The sequence below is a fragment of the Choloepus didactylus genome, chromosome 21 (assembly GCF_015220235.1).
Source record: "Choloepus didactylus isolate mChoDid1 chromosome 21, mChoDid1.pri, whole genome shotgun sequence".
In the NCBI taxonomy this organism is placed as follows: Eukaryota; Metazoa; Chordata; class Mammalia; order Pilosa; family Megalonychidae; genus Choloepus; species Choloepus didactylus.
This window is the reverse complement of record NC_051327.1, coordinates 22966416-22990610: the sequence shown is the minus strand read 5'-3', so window position 1 is coordinate 22990610 and position 24195 is coordinate 22966416. Positions and strand designations below refer to the sequence as shown.

The 24195-nt window shown below is 58.4% G+C and overlaps 1 protein-coding gene across 1 annotated transcript in view; it reads right to left on the bottom strand.

Annotated features, from left to right (window-relative positions):
• Nucleotides 1–23835, bottom strand: part of TNRC18 (trinucleotide repeat containing 18) — an 85277-nt gene extending 61442 nt beyond the window's left edge. Inside the window, 5 exon segments of the mRNA XM_037815255.1 lie at nt 361–486; nt 2735–2890; nt 21339–21483; nt 21485–21728; nt 23700–23835. Coding sequence (XP_037671183.1) covers nt 361–486; nt 2735–2890; nt 21339–21483; nt 21485–21526 — 469 coding nt within the window. The 5' untranslated portion in view covers nt 21527–21728; nt 23700–23835.
• Between the last annotated feature and the right edge of the window lie 360 nt (nt 23836–24195).

Here is a 24195-nt window from a genome sequence, read left to right as displayed (position 1 = left end):
GCAAGGAACCCAGGGTGAATCTGGGCTTGGCCACCTGCTAACCTGGGCCTCAGTTTCCCCATCTGTAAAAGGGGTGGAGGCCCAGGGTTGCTTCCAGAGCTGCCCAGAGAGCCTTACAAGGCTAGCCGAGGTGAGTACAAGTTAGAAGGCACCAGAAGGCTGGGAGTGGGGGAGCGGGCAGGTGGGGGGCCCCCTCAACAAAAGCATCTGGGCAGGGGTCTTGAAAAACTGAGCTGAGGCGCTGGCTGGAATACTGGGTGGGGGTGGGACCCCAGAGGAGCCCCTCAAAAGGGCCTGGCTCCTCCACCACCCCCCTTCCCCAGCCTGCCCCCACAATCCCACTCACTCCTGCCCCCTGACCTTTCTGGGTGTCGAAAATGCTGGGCTGGCCCAGCTGGCTGAGGAGGGGGCTCCCGCTGCTGGGGGGCTCCAGATGGTTCAGGTGGAGGTAGGGTGGGTAGAGCCCACTGGGCAGGTGGGAGAAACCTGGAAGAGAGAAAAGAGGAAAAGGTGGGCTGGACCACATCAGGCCTCCTAAGACAGGCTTCCTTCCAGAACTTTCTTTCTCTTAGAAATAGACTTTTTGGGTGCCAGCGCCCACTGGAGAGAGCCCTGAGATTCAGCACCGGCTCCGCAGGGCCAGGCTGGCACTCCCAGCCTCCCTCCAGTGCCTGATGGCCTCCAAGGCATTGGATTCCCAAATCCCCCCAGGAAGAGGCTTGGAATGGAACTGGCTAGGAGGATGAGGAACAGGGCAGCTCTAACGCCAAGCTCTGCCTGCCCTCTTCTCGTTTAAACCTCAAAACACCCCAGTGCAGCAGACACTCTTAACATCCCCACTTTACAGATGACAAAGCTGATGCTCAGAGAGGATGGCGTCCCCCAGGCCAGGCCGCGGAGGAGCTTATGAACAGAGGCCGTCAGGCCCCACCACCCGAGCTCGTCACTCAGCCCCATGTGGGCTCCACTGTGCGGCCACAAAGGCCTCCTGTGCTGTGTGACCCTGGGCAGCTCACTCGCCCTCTCTAAACCTCAGCCAACCCAGCATCTCCCGCCGCCGGGATGGAATTTCTTCTGCAAGGGTCCCCCCGCCTCCCTCGAGGCCCTGCCGATGACACCCTGAATTAGGGGCTTTACAGGACGGAGCGGGCAGGGAAGGGTGGCCACAGAGAGAGAAGTGAGACACCCAAGAGGACGCACAGGGCGGGGGGCAAGAGGCCATGAGGGGGCCCGGAAGGCCAGGTCAGACAGGCACGTGGAGCTTTTTTCCTCCAAAAAGAAAAACAAGACTAAAAGCTCAGGTTTGAATTTTCTACTATGCATAGGTTGCACCGGTGATGAGCTCGTAAGCCGGGTCTCTACTCCTTCTGCAGGACATGACGCGTGCACACAGCATGTCCAGCAGCTGAATAGCTGAATAGCTGCAAATGCCAGTTCTGCCCCGATAACATGCAACATGATTTCTTGTAGCTTCTTCAAGTGGGGGAGGCCCCACTGGAGACCCCTGAGGGTCCCGGGTCATGCAGGGCTGGGCCTGCTCCCACAGGGCCACCAGACAGTGACATTAACAATAACAAAATAACCATTTTGGATACAGAGTATCCCACTCAGGCCTCGCAGCAAGCTCCCTGTAGACATCTGAGCCCCGTGCTCTGTCCCTGTGAAACGGGCCTGGGAGAGCCCCGGGAGAGAGTGAGCTCACATGTGCAGTGCCAGGCCCATGTTAAGCACCACAAGTGTCGGGCACTACTATTACCAGCTGGCAGTTGCTGGCAAAAAAAAAGGGGATCTCAGGGAGGACTGCAGAGCAAGCTGGGAACAGCTCAGCGGGGCCCTCCCATCCGCCCCGGACTCCAGCCTGGAAGGGGTGTGTACCACCCGTGCCCTCTCTGTGCAGACACCACTGCAATCCTGGGTGCAGACGCCTTCCCCAAGAGCCTGGGGAGCAGCCTCCGGGGCCATGGGATAAGGGTGGAAACACCCAGCTCAGAGCCTGGCACAAGAGGGAAACGGGGAGACACCATGCTCAGGACAGGCCCAAGGAAACCCCGAGCCTACGGAGGGGTGCCCGCGGTTGCAGCTCTCCAGACCCGGCAGGAGGGTCTCCGGCACAAGCATTCGATCGGGGGGCTGCCCTGAGGGGTCAGTATCCAATATCTGCTGGAGCCAGAGGTGGGGAAGGAGCTCAGGGGTCCCCCAGGCCCTCCCCTTCACTGACAGAGAGGAAGCTGAGGCTCAGGGAGGGTCTGGGATAGGGCTGCCTGCCAGCCACACACATTCCCAGGGGGCCCCCATGGCCCCCAGCCCCAGGGCTTCTGCGGTTGTTAAGGTGCCCACAGTTTATGGGGAGACCCTGTCCTGAGAGATCACTCTGGTGGGAAACCAGACAGCTCATGAACCATCACCCAGACAAACCCATCGACATAAGGGAGAGGAGCAGCGGGGCCCTCCGGAGCAGGGGGTGCTGGGGCTGAGCCCTGGGGGATGAGCAGGAGGCAGCCAGGTGGGTGCAGGGTGGGAGGGGGCTGCAAGCAGAGGGGGAACAGCACGTGCAAAGGCCCTGGGGCTGGAGGCAGCTCCAAGCATTTGAGGACGGGCACAGCCAGGGCAAGGAGGGGTTGGTGAGAAGTGACGGTGGTGACGGAAGGAACAGAGTTGAGAAGCACTGGCACAAAACGGCCAGGATGGTGGGGCCAGCGGCCCAGCCCCCAGTCCGCCCCCGTGCCCTCCTTACCTTCGTGGGCGTGGGTGGCCCACAGCTGCACCATGGGCAGGTTGCTGGGGGTGGGGGAGCGGAAGGAGAGCTCCGAGGGCAGGGGCAGTGGGCTCCCGTGCGACGAGGCCGAGGGCCCCATCCCTCCGGCCACAAAGCCGCCCAAGAAGGCCTCGCCTGCAGAGAGAGGGGGGCTCGTCAGGCCGCCGCCGCCTGGACCCCCACCCCCAGGACCCCCGTCTCTCCCCCACTGCTCACCGCGGCCTCCCCAGCCCCACCCTGTCCCCTGGGCCTCGGGCTGCGCCTGTGTCAATTCAACCAGACCCAAGGCTTGGGAAAGCTGCAGGGGGACCCCTGGGTGGGCAGTGGATGGGGGTGCTGTCAGAAGGAAGCCAACACAGCAGGCACCCTCCCCTGGGGCACCCAGCACCCGCGGCGGGGCGCTCCGAGGCCACGGAGCGAGGAGGTGGGGGGGCTGGGTTCTGAGCCCCACGGAGCTGCCGGACGAGGTGGGGGTGTGGGTCAGGGACCACCCGTGCTGGCCGAGGCAGGAGGCTCAGGGACAGGCGGTGTCTGGTCACACAGCCGGTGGGCACTCGGTGACCAAGAACACACCCCCAGCAGGGGGTCCCCAAGCCCACCCTGGACCCACCCGGCTACAGCAGTTTAGCAAAGGAACAGGTGAACGAGGGGAGCAGCAAGTAGGGGGGGCAGGTGAGGGTCCCTGCAAATGGAGGGGAAGGGTCACCACGGACTCCTCAACCGAGGGGACACCCCAATCCTGCCACCATGAGGAGACCCTGGCAGGCCTGCTACTCGGGTGCCCAGCCCCACATCCGCCAGCAGGAGGGAGGCCGTGGGACTGGGGGGGGCAGGGGGCCTCCCTCCCTGGTCTGGGCTTGCTCATCAGGAAATCGGGGCTAAGAGGGGATCCCCCTCGGCACTTGAACGAGGATGACATCAGTAAGGGACAGCACCCATTCACCCAAAGCCAGCCATGCCCAGCACCCCGGGGCGACTTCAGATCCCCCCCACGAGGCCGTGAGGGGAGAGGCGGAGGCGCAGTGACCCCGGGGTGGGAATTCAGGGTCCCAGGCCCCGCGACCAGCTCGGGGCTCTCGGTGCAGGCCCTTGGGGACCCCTCTAAGGCAGGCACTGTTTTTCAGTGACGCAGATTTTGCAAAGGGCCCACAGCCGGGGTCCCCCGCAAGCCCCACGCAGGGCCCAAACCCAGCAGGCACTCACTGACCACCTCCCGGGGGCACAGAGTCCCCAAAACGTCTAATCCAGCCCCCCAGGACACATGGGGTAAGTGTGAGGCCCTCTCTGGGCACAAGACCCCTCCCCACCCCCGGAGCCCACCCCCGGCAGCGCGGCTGCCTCACCGGACTCCAGCGCTGAGCCCACGGGTCCCAGGGCCACCACGGCCCCTCAGCCCACCCATCCGGCCTGTCTGGGGGGCAGTGGGGCCTCTGGGCCCTGCCAGGCCCCGGCTTCCTCCTTGTCGCGACGGGTGGCAGGCTCCGGAAGCGGCAGCGGGATTTACGCAAGGCCTACGGCAGCCCTGCCCTTCCTGCCCGGGCCCTGCGGAAGCCCAGGGGCCCGGCCGGCCCTGCCAGGCTTGTGAAACCCACCCAGTGGCACACCAGCCCCGGGGGCCGCCAACGGCTGCCACAGCCACAGGGGCTCAGCCGTGCCCAAGACCCCCCGGGACGGGGACAGGGGCCGCACTCAGAGCGTCTGTCTGCTCCCCTGCACGGTGGGCACAGGGTCCCTCCTGCCGCCGGCCACAAGGACAGCGTGGGCACCGGGGGTGGGGAGGGGTCTCATGCCCAGAGGGGGCCTCACACTTACCCCCATGTGTCCTGGGGGGCTGGATTAGACGTTTTGGGGACTCTGTGCCCCCGCGTTCGCTGGGGTGTTTCCAGCCCCCGCATCTGCTGCCCCCACCCCTCCCCAAGCCCCGCTCCTGGGCACTCTCAGGAGGAAACGAGCTGACCCCTCACTGCTGGTGCTGCCCCCTCCCACCCCAGGGCTCTTTCCAGACCCTTCTCCACACTCCTCCCTGTGCCCAGCACCTCCCTGTCACCCTCCCACCCAGGAACCCCGGGAGGTGGAGATGCACTTGTGGAGGTGGAGATGCACTTGTGGCATCGTGTATTTCGTGCCCGCCTGCCCCACGGGCAGTGCCCCCCTCTCGGCACCGACAGAGACCCCAGGATTATTTCTAACCCCCACAGGACAAAAGGCAGAGAGACGTGCACTGGGATTCGGAGACGGGGTTCCCAGATACCAAGAGGGACCCAACAAACCCCCGAGGACCAGACTCCACCCCAGGCCGTCCTGCCCGCTCCTGGGGGTGGGGGGCAGCCCCCGCTGGATGTCCCCAGGGACCAACAGCTGATCCCCAGCCACGTCCTCGGTGCCTCCTTCCAAAAACTGCTTCCTGGGGCCCCCTGCATTCCTGGGGCTTTGCTCGGCCTCAGGGTGTGTGCCCCCCGGCCCCCACTCCACCCCTGGGGACGGGACAGTGACGGTCAAGCTGGGAGCTCACAGGCCTCTTGGAAGATTTTGCTGGAAGCCTCGGGCCCGGCCTGTGTGGGGGCTCCTTCCCTCCCACCGAGAGCTGAGCTCACCCCACCAGCACCCTGGTCCCAGGCCACCCCCTCGTGCCGCCTGCCAACCCACACTCGTCTCACGGGGCTCCCTGGAAGCTCAGACCAGAGACGCTCAGAACCCAAAAGACACAGGACGTGGCACGAGACACTGTCCCCTTTCACAGTCCTAACGGCTGACACGGGCATCTTCGTGTGCCAGGCCCTGCGGACACTCACTCGCTGACCCGCCGCGCTAGCCTTTCCATGGAGCTCAGAAGACACAAGTGACATCCCAAGGCCATCCAGGCATTTGGCTGTGGCAGAGCTGGGACCTAAACTCAGGGCGGCTCCAGAGCCCAGCAGTCTGGTCACTAACTCCCTCCTGCAGACACAGACACGAGGGCACGAGCAGATGTGCCGGACGGCTCCCCGCTGCCCAGCCTGAGGTCCCGGACAAAGAGGGGACAACCTGTGTGTCCATGTGGGGGGACTGGCAGATAAACGCCATGCCCCAGCTGTCCCCGGCAGGCCACTGGACGTTCTGCACCGGGGTCGGGCGACTCGGCAGCCACTTGCCATGTGTGGGGAGCGAGCGCTGGAGATGTGGCCGGCGTGGCTGAGGACCAGAATTTTCTATCTTACTCCATTTTAATGAAGTTAGATTTAGTGACAGAGCTGGAGGTGGAGTGGGGAGCAGGGACGGCGTCTGGGGACCGGCCGACAGCCACCCAGGAGGGATGGGACGGGGGTCTGCCTGCCACGCCCCTCGCTCCGTGGCTGTGGGCAGTGTCCTCGGGTGGCCTGGGCTGCGCCAAGTGGATCACGTGGCGACGTCTTCCCCAGGGGGCGGACATAAGGACATATAGACTTCAGCAGCTCGCATTTGTCAAACGCTTGTGGCGGCGTGTGGCATGAGGTACGAGCTGGGTAAAATGTCATCTGTTACTATTGTCATTCCGGTTATTTTACAGTTTTGGAAGCTGGAGCTCAGAGAGGCCATCTTCCCTAAAGTCAGGGTCTGAGCGAGGGGGGCCATTTCCACTCCCCAAATACACGTGTCCTTCCTGAAAAGAAGCATTCGGTGTGCACGCTGCTAGCTCAGACCCACCCAGGGCCCCCCGAACCCCATCCCTCTGCCCTGTGCAGGGCTGGTCCCCCGAGGTGCTGGGGAAACAGGCTGGCAGGAGGCGACAGGTGCTGAGGCCAGGAAAGGAGGCACCAAGGCCCCCGAGGCCGGGTTCTGGGGTCCCGTGCTGCACCCCACCACTGTCAGGGAAGAGGCTGGGGGAGGGGCCCAGGGACCCTCCGGATTGGGGGGAGCAGGTCGCTGAGCTAACAGGACCTCCCAGCTGAGCACCCCCACACTCCCCATCTCCCCCCCACACTGGGGATGCGCTCCCACCCACACCCAGGAGGCAGAAAGGGCTCCCAGGCCTTGCTGAACCATGGGGGGCCCTGACGGGTGGGGCTCCAACCCCGCAGCACAGCGGGGTCACCAAGGCCTCCAGAAGCCCCGGAGACATCTCCCAGAAGGACTCAAGAGTTTGAGTTGGCCTGAGTCACCCAAAATGTGGGCTGGGATCCTCCCGGGTGCCGGCCTGCCGCCGGGGCTGTGGCCCAAGTCCACACTGCCGCTACCAGGCCATGCTCTTGCTCAAGAGTCCACCATGGCTCCCAGCTACCTCCTCCCAGGGATCCCAACCGTATCATGTATCTGAGACAGGAATGGGGCCTGAGCTGGTGTCTGTGTCCCAGCAGCTTCAGAGACCCCAAAGCACCCCAACAGGCCAAGGGTGCCAGCCCCACACAGACACTTCCCGTGTTGCTTGGGCTGTGCTTTCCCCTTCCCCTCCCATGGGATGGCTCCCCAGCTGCAGCCCTGAGCTCTGGCAGGAACTGTGAGTCCTGGCACACTGCCAGCCCCAATCTGCACCCCCAACCCCTGTCAAATCACCCATGAGGTGGGGATCCCGCTCTAGTGACACCCACAAGTCACGAACCGGGGCCAGGTTCTGGTCTTTGAAAAAGAAGTTTGCCCAGGATGCAGGGACTCAAACAGATGCTTGCACCCCAGTGTCCACGCAGCATTATTCACCAGAGTCAAGAGGCAGCAGCAGCCCCGGTGTCCACTGGCTGTGGAATGGATCAACAAAACGTGGTCCAGCCACACCACAGAACATTATCCAGCCTCAAAAAGGCCTGGCGTGATCACACCCCAACACGGCCAGACCCAGGAAGCTACGCGGAGTAAAAAAGGAAAGACATCCAAAATAGGCAAGCCCGATGCAGAGGTTCCGAGGGGCTGGGGAATGATTGCTTATGGGGACAGGTTTTCTGTTTTGGGTGATGAAAACTTCTGGTGATGGAAGGTGACAATGGCAGCCCAACAGTGCAAGTAGAAAATGGTGCACTTGAAAACAGCTAAAATGACAAACGTTATATATATGTCACTACAATAAATAAACCAACCAACAAACAAATAAAACAAGGTGCACCCTACCACGAGTCCCCAGATGGGGTCAGATCCTCACCCTGTTTTCTGGGGAGCCCCGTGCTTATTCCTTCAGTTGGCAGTAGGAAGGGGGACTTTTTTTCCTTTTTGGGTGGGAGCTGAACAAAATTCTAAATGGGGAGCCCCTCGAGGTTGGACAGCATTGCAGTCTCGTTCCCAAAGGCACCCCAGCTTTAAGCCCAGGCCCCAACCCAGAGATCAACAAATATCTGGCAATATTCAGATGTGAGAAGCCACAGGTTGGCCATCTCTAACCCTCATGACCAAACACCTCAAGCCCATCACCCCATCTGACAGAGGGGTAAACTGACGCACGACGTGCCCAGCTCCTGCAGTGCCTGACCCACGATTTAAACTGAGGTCCTTGCAGGCCCCAAGGAGGGTGAGCAAACAAGACGTCCCTTTGCTGACACTGCATGACACCTGCTTGGGACTCTCTCTGCTCCTTGGACAAATATTTAATAACATCAATAATAAAAATAATAACAACTTTGAGTCTCTCACTATTTGCCAGGCCGCGGGCTGAGCACATACATATATTCTTAGCTCAGGGAACTTCCAGCCCCTCTGAAGACAGGTTAGTCATACTGCCCGCGATTCACAGATGAGAAAATCCGAGACGGCCCGGCTGGCAAGGCGCCCAAGCTTGGAAGAGGGGGGACGAACGTGAATCCAGACAACGCGCTTTGGTTCGTTCTCTCAACACTCACTGAGAGCTTCTGAAGGCAGGGGCTGGGGAGGAAGCCCCTTCAGGGATCCTCGATAAGTGCCACGCGGGGGACAAGGGTCTCCCATAGCGAGGGTGACGATGATGCCACCAAACGGGCCGGTCGAGCCTTGCCTCTGCGGGGCACGGAGCTGCCGGAGCTATGGCCCCGAGCCGCTGAAGCCCTTGTCGGTGGGAGCGGGGAGGGGATGGAGGAGCCCAAGGCGGGTGTGAAGGACCCACAGCACTTTGTCGAGGCACAAGGGACCAGCTGGGATCCGAAGCAGCCCAGCCCCAAACGCCGCACCTCGGGGCCTTTGCACGGCAGCCGGGAATCTGTCCCTCCAGATACCGCCGGGCTCCCTTCCCCCCTTCTCTTACAGCCTAAGTGACTCCAGATGCCTGAGGTCTTTCCCACCCACCCTATTTTAAATTGCAACCCGCTCCTCTCTCCCTGACCCACTCCCTCTCTCCACAGCATTTAGCACCATCTATCAAATGCTAGGCCTTAGATCCTTCCTTATTCTGCCTCCACCATTGGAACAGAGCTAGGCCCACTTTTCCCTGAGAAGGCAGAAAATAAACAGCTCAGCCTTCGTGGGCCAATTCTGCCTCCTGCAGCCGAAGCAGCCAAGACAATTCTTAAAGGGCTGGGCACTGCTTTGTTCCAATAAAGCTTTATTTACAAAAACAGGAGGCGGGGCCGGATTTGCTGACAGCTGCATTTGAAGGAGGGCTTCTTTGTTTAACCCCATCCCCGGTGCTGGTGCACAGGAGGTGCTCAATCCATGCTTACGAATGGGGCAGGGACCTTGCCTGGCGCCCTGCTTTGAGACCAGGAAGGGGTAGCTCTTGTCCTTTTTACAGATAAGCCGAGGCAGCCTCTGCCTCCAAAACCTACCCTTTCCCCCACGCTGCACAGTCCAGACACAGTGGATACTTCCCAGTGGAGCACTGGCTGCCTATTTTCACTCCCAAAGACCCCTGCAGAACCCCGTATGGACAAAGCACAAGGACTGCATCCCTTAAGATGTCGTCTAAGCCCAGCAGACAGCAGGGGTGCCGCCCAGAAATGAGCTGGTTCCGGCCAGGAACACGGACGTGTGACTTAACACGATTCTATGAGATCAGGAGTAAAGCGGATCCTAAATGACCCTCCAACTTCCATGGATCCCGAGACTCGGAGATTCCCGTAATATCTAAGATAATGCCTTTAACATATACAGAAAGCTTCTTATAACTTCGTAAAATCCCAAGCAATTCACAAAAAGCTGTAAAAGGACTAACAACAACAACAACAAAAAGGTTCAGCATCGTTAGTATTACAAAGTATTAAAGTACTGTGAGACGATTTTCATCTATCAAATCAGCAAATTTTTGGTTTGATTGTGGGGGGGGTGGGGTGGGGCAGGAAGCAGCTTGTGGGAGGGAAAACACAGCCCATAAGGAGCTTTCGGAAAGCAATTCAGTAGCATGTATCAAGGACCGTGAGAATACTCAGACCCACTTCTGGGAATCCCTGCCAAGGAAATAACTGGACATGAGGGCAAAGATGTACTGTACAAGGATGCTCACTGCAGCCAAGCTAACCTAAAGACTCAACGCAATCCCAATCAAAACCCTAGCTGTCGTGCAGGCCTGTGTGCAGAAACTGAAAAGCCGTTTCTAAGTTATGTAGAACCACAAAGGGCCGAGAATAGCCAAGGCATCCTTGAAGAGGAGAGCCACGCACACACTATTAGAAGAAAAGGCAAGCCACAGCACAAGAGAACATATTTGCAATACATATGCCAATGAGAAGCTTGTATCCACAATATGTAAAAAGTGCCTGCAAATCAATAAGAAAGGACAAACAATGCCATCAAAATGGGCAAAAGACTTGACAGGCAGGTCACAAGTAAGGATGTCCAAATAGCCAGTAAGCTATGGAAAGGCAGCCAGCCTCCCAAACCACTGGGGAAATGTGGATCAAGACTACTACAGTTAACCAGAATGGTTAAAATGGTAAAAAAGGAAAGATAGAACATATGAATACAATGCTGCCGGGAGGGTAAATGAGAACCATCTGGCATAATCTACAGACTTGGAACACACACTCCAACCCAGCAATGCCATTGTTGGTATATACACCGTAGTACGCATAAATGCACAGCCAAAGACGAGTTCTATAAACTTCCTACCAGTAATAGTCAAAAACCTGAAACAACCCAAATGCCCATTAAATGGCATAAGGTGTGATATAATCACACAATGGAGCATTCTCCAGCAGGGAGAAGGAAACACAACTCCACAGACCAGTCGGATAAATCTCACAACCACACTGTTAAACAAAGGCAACTAGAGACAATAAGTCCATTGAGATGAAGCTCAAAAACAGGCAGCACTAATCTCTGGAGGTAGAAGTCAGGACAGGGGTTACCCTCGGGATGGGGAGGGGGGCAGAGACTGAGGGGGCTTCTGGGGCTTTTTAACCCCATTGACGGTTACACAATTGTGTTCAGTTTTTAAAAAGTCATCCAGCTGTTCACTTATGATCTCTGCCCATTTCTGCCTGTATCTTCAATGCCAACAAATTTTTCCCTTAAAAAAAAAATAATAAGGCCAATGGGAGAGGAAAACAAAAAAGTTCAACAGTTATCGGAACACAAGCATGGTAAATATTACATTTTGAGTCATTTCCGTGACTCACGTTGATAGTTTACAGATACAAATAAATTTAAACAAGCCAAGAAAGAAAGAAGGGAAGAGAAAGGCTGGTTCCCACGAGCACCCCCACCTTCCCGCCAGCCCCCGGCTTTCTTTCAGGCAGCAGCAGTCAAGAGCTCAGGCCTTGCTCCCGGACCCCTCACACATTTGCAGCTGTGTGACCTTGGGCAAGTGAAACAACCTCTCTGTGCCTTGCTTTCCTCCATAGTAAAAGGAAGACGGCCAGAAGGAAAAAAGCTGTGCCTGGGGAAGGAAGGTGTGTGGCCCAGACAAGCAAGGCTGGGGTTGGGGCTGGGGCTGGGGTTTACCTCGCACATCCTGGCTTCTGTGGACAGACCCCGGGACCCGCGGCCGCTGCCCCCCTCCTGGAGCTCCCATCCGCACAGTCAAAGGCCGCCGACAGTCTTGCGCTGGGCAGGCAGAGGTTCCTCAGGGCCCAGATCAACCAGCAGCTACTGCCCCACCCTCACAGGCAGAGGAGGCAAAGCAGGAGGGGAGGGTGGCCCGCCCAGGCCTGGGGGCCGCCTGGGGCTGGTGGGCAGCCCGCCCCCTCACTCAAGGGCTCTGCTCCTCCTCATGCAGGAGGCCTAAATGCCACCTCCCACCGGACCCCTGCCCACCCCTGACCCCTCCAGGCAGGGGCACCTGGCTCAACCCCAGCCCCTTGCCCAGTCCCGCACTCGGACCCCCCCTGGGCAGGGGTTTCCAGGCTCTGGGCCCACCCAGTGAGGGAATCCCAGGGAGGGGTCCCTGCCTCCACCGGGCCAAGGATATGCGAACGGCCCCTCCCAGCCCTGCCCCAGGGCTCCCCATGGCCTGGATTCCAAAGCAGCCCTGGAGGATTCTCCCCATTGATGGATTTTTTTTTTCCCTCTAACTAAGGCGTCCCCCCAGGAGGTGAGCCCGGCTAGCTGGAAGGGGCGGGAGAAGCAGCAGGAACAGCTGGGAGAAATCGAGGCCCTGGCAGCAGGAGGGGCGTCTGGTGGGGATGGCAGGGCTGGAGAACCCCATCTCCCAGGCACATCCGCCAGGTCAGGAGTGGGGACTGGACCCCAGAAGGGGTGCTGCAGAGTTTATCTTTACAACTCCTTTCCCAAATGCCAGGACCTCAGTAAAAAAAGCACAGTAATGTGGTTTTCAACTGGCGAGAAGACAAAGCAAAATGAGAAATGGGAAGGAGCCCTCCAAGACATTTTGGGAAGCCAAGGGACAAGAGGTGTGTGACACGGCAGGGTGGGGAAGAGACTCGAAATCTAAGCTTGGAGGTGGAACCATCCAGAAATAAGCCATTTCTGGGAGACTCTGAACCTGGAAACCCCGTAAGCTGTTCACTAGGGGGAGACGGAATCACTGGGGATCTGAGCTCAATTCCCAGGGCCGGGCTGGGGACCGGAAGGAAAACGGGGCCTGAGGGCAAATTCTCATCCTTGGCAGTCACGGTTGGCTAAACTGCCCGCAGGCAGGAGACAGGAGGGTTCCTGTTTGTGAGACCTGCAAGGTTAAAAGAGACCTGGAGACAACACTCACACTCATGAAGTTCCTCAGTGGCTCCCAAGCCCCACCCCTGGATCTGTGCTTTCCATCAGCTCTTCAGTGCCCCTTCCTTAAATCGGAAGAGACATCTGAGAATCCATCACCAGACAAAAGCAAAGAAGTCTCCACCATGAAAGACAGACACAAGAAAAGGGAGACTCAGAAGACACAGAGAAAGTGCATAAGAGATGAAAACTCCAGGAAAACAATGTAATTAATATCCTCCAAGTTATGGGAATTATCGTATCCATGAAACAAGAACAGGATGCTACTAAAAAAAAGCATCCAGGTTATAAGAAAAAGCTCTTAGAAATTAGAAATATGATGGCCAAACTAAAAACTTTCCATTGAAGGTTTAAAGATACAGTTGAGGACGTCTTCTAGAAAGCAGAAGACACAGAGAGACGGGTAGAAAATAGAAAAAAAGTATAAGAAAATGAAATGATCAGTCCAGGAGATCCAATATTCAACTAATAAGATAAGAAGGAAGGGCAAAAATGGTGGGAAGGAAATTATAAAACATTAATAAAATGAAAAGTAATTCAGAAAACTTCACAGACTAGGGGACTTCAGTTTCCAGATCAAGAAAGCCTACGGGACTCCCAGTGCAGATAATACCACAGCCACGCACACCCACACAGAATTTCAGAACACCAGTGATGAAAAAAACAATAATAGTAATAATAACGATGGCTTACTTTATGCCAAACATGTATATAATATACATATTTGCACATACATAATACAAAGTCATTCAATTCTCATACAACAGTGAAAGGCAGGCACTCTTACCCATTTTATATAAAAGAAAAAAACAGGGCAGAGAAGGTTACACAGCTCAGAGTATGTATATGAATGCCAGAGCCCATGCTTTTAATTATCACGTGGTTCAAAAAGATTTTAAGCATTTGGAAAAGGAAAAACGATGGTGTGCACACAAAGATCAAGAATCAGAATGCCATCACTCTTCTCAAAAGTAACACCAGAATTTAGAAGGCAATGTTGCAATTCCCTCAAAATTGTAGGGGAAAATATTTTTCCATACTGACACTCGGGTGTGAAGGAAAAATAAGGCCTCAAAAGATTTACCTGCCACACATCCTTTTGCAGAAAGCTACTGCAGAATACACGCCACCAAAATAAGAAAGTAAATCAGGAAAGAGTATGGCATGAAAATCAGGAAAGAGATCCAACAGAGCAGAGAGGCAAAGGGAGTTTCAAGAATGACAGTTCTACAACAGCCCCAAGTTCCAGGCAAACCCACCTAAAGCAAGGAGATGGAAAATTCCAGGAAGGGAATTTCCAAGACAAGAAAGGAAGAGCTCATCTGATAGGTATGACCAAACGAGAAATTTATCAAAGGATCGGAAGACTTAGCCAGAAATTCTCAGAAATCCCAGCAAATGAAAAAAAGAGGAAATAAAAAAAGAAACTAATTTTATTACACCACTTGGCTCAGATGTGGACAATATTTACAAACCTGTAATGATATTAAAACTGGTTTTTAAAAAATTGTGTTTCATATATATTGGAAGGCTGGGAAGAAGCAGAAATGATGGCGAGGGGCAGGGAGGTGATGTAAACAACACAATAACCATCATTTACTAAGTGCTTATATGCAAGATACTGGTTGAAATGCTTTCCATACATTACAACCGTTTAGTCCTCACAACAATCTCACAAAGTAGATACTACAGAGAAATGAAGAAACCAGCCCAAGGCCTCATACTACTAAATGGGAGACAGATTTCAGACTCAGGCAGTCAACACAAAACTCTTTCTTCCATTGAAGCCAACCAATAGAGACTACCAAAAACTGAAAAATAGCTAACAATAGAAGCAGTTTATCGCTTAGAAATACGGGTGGAAAAGCCAGAAGAGTTAAAAACAGGAGAGATGGGGCAGGAGATTACAGGTTTTCTTTATAATCCCCCTACCACTATTTGACTTTTGAAATTAAGTGTAACTTTGATGTAAAAAATTGTATTAACATAAAAGCAGAACTGTACACCTTCAATGTATGTCTTTTATGGCATATAAATTATTCCTCTATAAAGTTTTAGAAATAAAGCAGAAAAAAGGTTTAAAAAGGCACACACAATTACATGCTACTGCATTCCCACCAGAATGGAGAGATTTTAAAGAAACTGACAACACTAAGTGTTGGCGAAGTCATGGACCAAGCAGTACTCTCATACACTCTTGCTGGGAATGTAGTTGTCAACTACTTTGGAAAACTGGCCGCTACTACAGCCAAACATACACATGCCCTGTACCCAGAAATTCCATTCCTAGATGTATATATACATATGTGTGTATATGTGTATATATATCCAAAGGAACGTGCACATACGTGCATCAAAGGGCAGATTCGCAGTGAAAACTGTAAGCAACCTGAGCATCCAATGGGAGATTGAATAAATCAGTGGATTACAACAAGGAGGAATAAATTACCAGTACATACCACAACGTGGATGAATCCCCTAAGTTTAACACTGAGTGAAAGCAGGTAGAAGGAAGAGTTCATAAGCAGGCCAAATTAATGTAAGGTAACAAATTAATCTAAGGGCGGGGGTGGCAGGTGGCTGGGTGGGGGCACGAGGGAACCTTCTGGGCCCCCCCGAAAGGTTCTGATCTCGACTTGGGCGGTGGTTACAAGCCTGGATCCAACTGGCAAAACCTCAGTGAACCAAACACTCAAGCTTTAAGCATTTCACAGTGTCTCTGTTACACACACAAAAAGGAGAAAAATAAAAGTAAAATTGGCTCGGCCTAGATCTCCTGAGTCCGTGGAGGCCGTGGACCACCCGGAGAAGCTTAATACACAGTTCCGGAGGCCCGCAGGTAGCCCTGGGCTGGGGGCGGGACCTGTGAGTCACCTGCGGACACTAACACCGCAAGTGACACCTGCAGAGGCCCTGCCGGCACGTGACGTGGACTCGCGCAGTTAAACGTCACCACTGGATGGACTGAGCACCGCCAATGCACCCATTTTAGAGACGAGAAGAGCAAGGCTTAGAGAGTAAGGGGGGTGTATAGGCAAGATTTAAACCATGGCCTTCTGAAGCTGACCGGTCATCTCCAGGGGGAGCAAAGGTTTCTACCGGGGGGTGATGGGTTAGGAACCCCGGCTGGCTCTTGGAGGCAGACAGGTGTGGAAAATTGTTAGTGGGGGTGTGAGGGGAGTTTCTGCCCAGGCTGGGGTCCGTCGCTTTCATGAGTTCCTGAAGGGGGCTCGGTGCGGGGGGTGGGGGCAGGCATGCTGGTGATTACCACCTAAGGGTCCCAGCTGCCTCCAAGGTCAGACGTCGGGTGCGACAAGGACCCTGGGAGCCAGGGCTGACCAGTGACCACAACTCCTAGCGGGCCCTGCGGTGGCCCAAGACCTGCTCCGGCAGCAGCTCCAGGGGGGCTCCGGGAGGCCCTAGGCGGGGGGTGGGGGGGAGGCCTGGGCCTTCCGGGACCTAGTGGGAGGGAGGACAGATGGGGCCACGGACCGTCCACGTCCAGGGGGCCAAGGGTGTCCCAAACTGGTCTCACGTAAACCAAGGAGGCCCAACCCCGCCGCCTGCCCCCCACATCTGCTCCTCCCCTTCCAGACAAAATCTAGGAGCCGCCCTCCTGCCCCAGCCCTCCAGGAGGAACCCTGGATCCTCCCCACTGCCCCCTCGCCACCCACCGTCACCCTGCTTCTCCCCCAGCCCCCAGAGCCTCCAGCCAGCAACAGAGTGATTTATTTAAATGTCTACTTTGAACTAGGCACCAGGGGGAGAGGAGATCGGGAAGGGTTACTGCTTGATGGGTTGAGATAACAGCGAATCTTGGAAATAGATGGTGGTGCTGGTAGCACAGCACTGTAAAAATACTTCACACCGCTCAATTGTACCATTTATAAAGGTTAAAATGGCAGATTTTGTTATATTTAAATGTTTTTACCAAAACTTTGAAAACCGGATAAATGTTTATTTTGAGATAATTCCAAACACAGAGAAGGGTTTGAAATAGTGCAACGAACTGCCCCATGCCCTTCACTTAGACTCCCCAATCGAGCGCAGCTTTCTCCCTGTTATTTGACTTTCATTGTTGCACACACACACAGACACACACACAAATGCACGTTGTATTTTCTCCTTTTCCTGAACCATCTGAGAGTAAACTGCGACCGTGTGACAGCCCCTACTCGCAAACATGCCCGTGTTCTTATTTCCCAGGCACGAGGACATTCTCTCACATGCAGCCATCCGGTTATCAGCTTCACAGACGCTGATACTCCTTTTCAGCTATCTTCTAATCTACAGCCCCTATTCCAATTTTGCCAAATGCCCCAGGGCCGTCCTCTAGAGCAACCTCTTCCCTGACCTGGGATCCAATCCAGGGCCAAGCACTGCCTTTAGCAGTTGCATCTTTTTAGTGTCTTTTAATCGGGAACAGTGCCCCGGGCTTCCTTTCTCTTTGCTGTCGGGCCAGTTGTTTTGCAAACCGTCCCCCGACTGGAGTCAGTCCCTGCGCTTAAAACCCTGCTCCACCTCTCATTCCCCACAGCCTAAAATTCCAAGTCCTCATTCCTGGCGGTCCGGGGCCTGCAGGGCCCCCTCCCCCGCTCCCTGCAGCTCAGGCCCGGCCACCCCCAGGCTCTTCCAAGCTGTCCCCTCGTCTAGGCTGCACTTTTCTGCTTTGCACCGAAAGGTGACAGCTGAAGTGCTCAGGTCAAACCAGAACCTGGACTTTTTTTTAGTTTTTATTGTGGTAACACAGACAACACACAATTTCCCATTCTAACCACTTTCACCTATTGAACCCAGTGGCTTTAATTACATTCGTGCTGCTGTGCTCCCCTCACCGTGATCCTTTACCAAAACTTTTTTGTCACCCCAAACAGAAACTCCGTCCCCGTGGAGCACCAGCTCCCCGCTCTCCCTCACCCCAGCCCCTGGGACCGCTAATCGACTTCCGACTATGGATGCAGTCTCCAGGGTATTTCACATACGTGAGATCACCCAGTATTTGTCCTTTTGTGCCTGGCTTCTTTCCCTGGGCCTGCAAGACTCGGACCAGAACTCCACTAAGGGCATAGACCCCATTTTGCTGATCTGTTCACGCGCCGACGGACACTCGTCGCTTCCCCCTCTCGCCAATGACCAGGCTCTCGGCCCCTGCCTTCTACTTCATTCACGGCCTGTGCCTCTACTCAAAGCAAATCCTTGCCGAGCTGCGAGTTTTCTGCCCGGCTCCCACGCCAGCATGTGAGGATTCCCAGTGCACGGCCGTGCCTGGCACGTGTGAAATGCAGACATGATTTGCTGAGCAAATGAACGAGAAAAGAAGCAAGCACTGGGCTTGGGAGCTGAAGCACCAGAGGACCGAGCAGCCCTTCCAGATTCCAGAACCTTCCCTAGGCCTCCCCTGTTTGCTCAGAACGGAGAAGGAAGCACTTGGTAAAATCTCCCTTATCTTGGGAAACCCATCACTCCACCCATCAGTCCCACTGGTTAATCTTTTTAAATCAATCCCAACAGGCGGACAGGCCAGATTCCATAGATGGATCTGATTGGATCCAGGGAAGGGCCTGTAAGTCCCAATAAGTCCAGAGTGCAAGACCTCCCTATCCTGACCCCTGACCCCCATCCTGACCCCATCCAGATCCCGGGTGCTTTCCCATTCATGTATACTCAGGGGCCAGCTGGGGTGGGGGGATGGGGAGAATAAATACCCAAGCACAAAATCCCGCTAGTAGGCCTTTAAGTAAAATCCCAGCCTTCCAACCCGAGGGAGGAGGCTACAATTGCCTGTGCATTTTGCCCACCCGGCTGCCAACAGACAGCTCACCCAGCGCCCATGCGCAAGGTTATAGGAAAAATAAACATCTCCCCCTTTCCTTTACTACCAACCCCATCCAATTTTGACCTATTTTCTCTCCTGCAGAAGAAGGGGCCTATACCCCTAATGCAAAAAAGATCTCCTCCAGGAGACTCTCCTCCCACCATGCCGCAACCGGTGTCCCCTCCACCTGTGAGCTCCCCAAAGCCAGCTCCCTCCGGGCTAGACGGAGCACACGCCGCACCACCCAGGCTCGGGCAGCCGAAGCCTGAGTCCAGGGCGAGGGGAGGAGTCCCGGGAACCGCGGCCTCCCGCTCCCTGGCTGTGTGACCTCGGGCAAAGCACGCAGCCTCTCCGGGCTTCCCGGCACAAACATAAACAAATAAAGATAGGACTGATAACGCGGGCTAGACCTAAAACGCTGACAGCCAAGGAAGACGGGGCAGAATCTGCACCCCATAAAGACAAAGGGGTGGCACGGGGGCTGGGGGGAGGAATTTCTCACCCCGCCCCGCCCCAGCAGTGAATGGCGAGCAGCTCCCCGCCTCGTGGCTAATGGGATTAGCCCAGAACTCGGCTCTGGCGTTGAGGTCCGAGGTGGGGACAGCGAGGGGCGGCGGGGGCGCGCGGGACGGCGGCCCCCCTGGCGCGCGGCCTTCCCGGGCAGCGCTCCCCACGCGCGCCCGCCGTCTGCTTCCTCCGTGACCTCAGCGGCCGAGCACGCCGAAGTGAGGCCGCAGAGGGCGGGAGGCGCCGGGACAGGCCTCCGCGGCCACCGCCGGCCCCACTTCCTCGTCCTGCGTCCTCCCGCCAAGTCCCTCCGCCTCTGCGAGCCGAGCCTCCCCAACCACCAGAAGGGCACAGGCCCGCTCCCGGCGCGCGGCGGCCTCACTGCCGCGGTCGGTTCCGGCCCGGCCGCCCGGGGCGCGCGCGCTCCAGAGTCGCCCTAGAGAAGGAATGGCCGTTTGCGCCGCTTCTCATCGGGGGGCTTCGCCTTTGAGAGCCCCGCCAAGTCGAAGAGCGGGAGTCCGCGGCGCCCCCAGCCTGACTCATCGAAAGCCAGCCCCGGCCTTGCCGGCCAGGGACGCCCGGGGTCCGATTCCCAGGCCGCGGGCTTCTCGCCACCACCCCGGGCCGGACAAAGTGACGCGGAAAGTCGTCCGAAAGCGCCCCCCGAGAAAGAGTTCACCGCGGCCTCCGGTGGCGCGCAGACCGGGACGGGACAGGCGGCCTTTTGTACCTCGCTGCTGCCCCCAAGTCCTTCCCCTGGGGTCTCCGCTGCCCTCCCTCGCCCGCAGCGCGCCAGTCCGGAGAAAACCCTCACCCCCATCGCAGCCGTCCGGGCGGAGCGCGGCTCTGAGCTCCCGGGGGACACACACGAGCCCGGGGGCCCTGACCCCGTCCTCACGCCCCGGCCGGCGGGCGCGACGCTCCGAGCCCCGAGCCCCTGCGCGCGCCCTGCCGCCGCCCAGCGCCTCACAAAGGCCTTTTGTCCCGCCGAGTCCCCGCGACTCCGGTTCCTGAAAAGTTCCAGGAGAAAAATCAAAGAGAGATGGGGCAAGGGCGAGCACTACTGGGCAGGCGGAGCCGGTGGGGCCAGGGCTAGACGGCCACTCCGGGCCTGGGGTGTCCCCTCCGAGACCCAAAGGACGAAAGGAGCGGCGAAGGCTCCGTGTGAAATCACAAGAATCCGAAAATTCCGTTTGGAGGGAGAGAAATGGAATTTTTAATAAATGGAAGCATGAGCGCCGCCCGAGTAGGAGGGGCCGGGCCTCCCGAGGTGCCCGCAGACCAGGCCTGGGGGTCTCCGAGATCCCCTTCCCAATCCTCCCCGGGCCCAGCGGGGCAAGCTTCCCCGTCCCCACCCGCGCCCGGCAGCCCCTCCCGGGAAATGGCGGAGGCCGCCGGGCCTTCTCGGTCACCTCTTCCCGGAGACCCACGTTAAGCCTCGGGTACCCCCCGCGCCGCCCGGCCCGGCCCGATCCGCCCGCTTCCCGCGCCGCTTCCTCGTCCTGGGGCTCGGGATGGCGGCGGCCCAGTTTCGGCGGCCACGCTGCGCCGCGCGCCCGCCTCCCGGCAGGAGAGCAAGAGGTCCCCGGGCCAGGGTCGCTGCCCTCCCGCCGCGGTACGGGTTCCCAGAGCCACCGCTCTCAGCCCAAGGGACGAAAGGGTCCCCCAGGGTTGCCACCCGCTCGCCGAAACACAAAATCCCAGGGCTGGGGCACCGTCCTTCCGCAGCCCGCGGCGCGCGGGATGGGCCGGGGACCCCGCACGGCTCCGGGCAAGGCGCGGGTGGAGGAGCCGGGAGCGAAACCCGGGGCTCACGGGCGCGGGGAAGGGTTTGCCAAGAAGATTCGCGCTCCGGGAGCGGGAGTCTCACGGGAGTAGGGTCCGGCTTGTTCTTTTTCTCGCCCAGATCTCGACAACTCCTGCCCTAGCTCGTGCCGCAGAGGCCCGGGCTTTGGAATCACCTCTGGTGGCCCGGATTTCAAGCAGACGCGGGCGGGCCGGGCGCGCCGGAGAAGGCAGCCGAGCCGCGCGTCCCTCTCCGCCCGGGCCTCGGACTGGCCTCGCCCCGAGCCTTGGGGTCTCCCCGCCCGACAGCTGAGCCTCTCGGCAGCCCCCTGAACCGGTCGAGGAAGAGGCAGACGCCGACTCCCCGCCGCGACACAGGGGTAATGAGCTGAGTTGGGTTTTTATTTTTCATTTTTTTCTGGGTCTCCCTCCCCAAGGACCCCGGCACGGGGCACTTACCCGGGTGTGGGTGCAGGTTGAGGCCGGCCATGTACTTCCCGGGTGGCAGCGGGCCGGGCAAGGCGGAGGCGGGCAGGCGTCCGGCCGTGGCCGCGCCCACGCGGTGGCTGTCCATGGCCAGGCCGGAGAGCAGCGGCGGCGGGGGGGCCGTGCACAGACCGCGGGGGCCCGAAGTCTCGGCCATCCATCCTCCGCGCGCGTGCCGCGGCCAGCCCCCCACCCGGCCCGCGCGGGCCTCGCTCGGGACGACCTAATCAAAGTTAGGCCTCGGCGTAGTCCCAGAGTCCTCGGGCGGCGGGGGCTCGGCGGCGGGCATGGCGGCGGCGGCCCGCGGCCCCGGGACCCCTCCGGGCTGCCAGGCGGAGCGGGGCGATGCGGCGCGCACAGCGTCTTGGCGGCGAGAGGTGACAGCCGCGGGAAGAAACCGAAGTGGGGGGGGGGGCAAGAAAAAGGGAAAAAAAAAAAAAAAAGGAAAGAAAAGAAAAAAAAACACGTTTCAGAAAATCGCCTCGCCGTGCGGGGTCGCGGGTTGCCGTTCTGGAGGCCAAAAGGAAATCACGAGTAACCCTTTTTCCATCTTCTCCTTTCGCCGGCGCCTTCAAGCTGCAGGGGACCCGGCCCGGGAGACTGACCCGTGGGCCCGGGCTCTGCCTTGGTGGCCGCGAGCACACGTGCGGTCTCACCGTCCTCCCGAAACTGGGCACCGTCTCCCGGCCGCGCCCGGAGAGTGTAAATACAAACCTTCCTCGGAGTCACTCGCTCCGGATTTCAAAACCGTGAACCCTCTCCAACCTGAGCAGCTCGAAATATCTCCCTCAACACTAGGCTACTATCTGCTCGGGGAAGTTTAATGTTTAACCTCCTTTATTTGGCCCTCGCCTCCCTTTTCTGTTTGGTTTCCCTTTTCTCGCCGGGAGACGCCGGAGGAGCCTTCCGAGGAGTTGGGGGGGGGTGCCGGAGGGGGGGGGTATTGTTTTTCAAGCGGCTGGTCGCCCCCTCCCGCCGCCCCCCTGCGGCCTCGGCGAGCGGCAAAGTCTGAACCCGGGGACCTGAGACGTGGCATTCTCGCCCAAGGACTGGAGAGGGCCCTTCAAAACAAGCCTTGGTTTCATTTTCCAACGCCCTTGCTCGGGAATCCTGCGGCCCGAGGACGTGGCCTGGCGCGGGGGGTTGGGGGGGGGCGACAGAGGGGAAGGATCGGGGCTCTGGGGTCTCGCTCCTACCCTAGCCTCCCCCACCCCCAACCCCCATCCCGCAAATAATCGCCAAAGAAAACCTGCGCAGCGCGGGCCGGCCGAGGGGCGCCTCCCCCAGCGCTGGGTAAATCCCCCTGTAGTTCCAGTTTACAGCTGTTTGTTTAAAAGATTTGTCGCTGGCTGATTCCCGCGGATGGGGGTGGGGGTGGAGGTGGGGGGTGGGGAGGGGTCTTGGAGCCAACTCTTCCAACCTCCCCCCTCTCTCCCGCTGCAGAAGGGGACGCCGACTCCCCGCAGCAGCTCCGATTCCCGATTCCGGGAGGCTCGGGACGCTGCGAGAGGCGCGCATTCCCCGACTCGCCGGCTATGGGGTGCCTGCCCCGCGCCCGCCCGCTGCCCCCCCTCCAGCTGCAGCCCCCCTCCGCCGCCAGCCGCCGGCCTCCTTCGCCCACACCCCCTCCCCAACTTTGCGCAGGGTGCCTATTCTAACCCGGTTTGGGTTACAAACACCCTCTCCCGCCCTCGCGCTCTCCCGTCGGGCTCTGGATACCAGATCCGCGTTTACTTTGGAAAAAAACCTAAGATCGCCACATCCGAGGATGCGTGTCTCAGGAAGGCGACGAGCTTCCCGTGATTACTAAAGAATGTTCTCTGGATCTGTTTTAAAAGCTAGCACCTCAGAGCATGCCCAGGAGCTCCGGTCTGGGGAAGTCGGGGAGAAGCCCCCCCGAAGCCCCTCGCTCCGGCAGAGGCGCTGGCTCCGCCATCTGCGGGCTCCGCTCCATTCGCCCCACTTTTCTTTCCTCTAAATTGCAGTTTAAAAATGGCTGAATTCCGGCTTTTAATTAAAAACAGCCTGTAATCGCCAACGTCTCGGCGTCCCCGGCTCCCCAGCAGCCCGCCGGGAACCGAGCGGGGAACCGACGCCCCTCGGCCGAGGCGTGCAGGCTGGAGCGGGGATGGGGGCTCAGATGGGCACCCGGGGCGCCGCGGCTGCCCCCCACCCCTCCCGGGGCGCCCGCTCCCCGCCTGACCCGCTCCCAGACTCCGTTCACCGGGGCCGGGGTGCGGGGGGGGGAGGGAGGGCGCCGCGGGGATCCCCCCGCGCGGGAGAAGTTGGGAGGGCACCGCGCGCGGCAGGGCTGGCGGGCGCACCGCGGCGTACCTGGCGCGGCGGGGCTCCCGGGCCCAGCGTCCGGCGGCGGCTCCTCCCGCGGCTCCGGCGGCGGCGGCTCCGGGCTGGGCTAGGCGCCGGTGCTGCGCGCCATCCCGCGGCCGCCGCTCCCCTGCGCGCCCCGCCGCCGCCTCACACTTTTTGCCCGCCTTTCCTTTTTTTGGTAGAAAACCGCTCCCCGCGCCGTGCGCCGGGCGCGCCAACTCCTCCGCCCTCCCGCTGCCGGGCTCCCGCAGCCCCCGGAAAAGCCAGCTTTCCTCCCGCCGAGCTCCCCGCTTTTTAATAAAATCCAGGTAGCGCCGGTTTAAAGAATCCCAAATCTCCATATACAGCCCGGGATTGGAAAAGGTACATTACACAACCCCCCTTTCAAGTTCCTCTAGCTGGAGCTAAAAAAAAAAAAAAAAAAAAAAAACAGCGGGGGGGGGGGGGAGGGGGCGGCGGGGGGGGGGGAGCACTCCCGGCGAAGAAATACGCATTGTTCCCC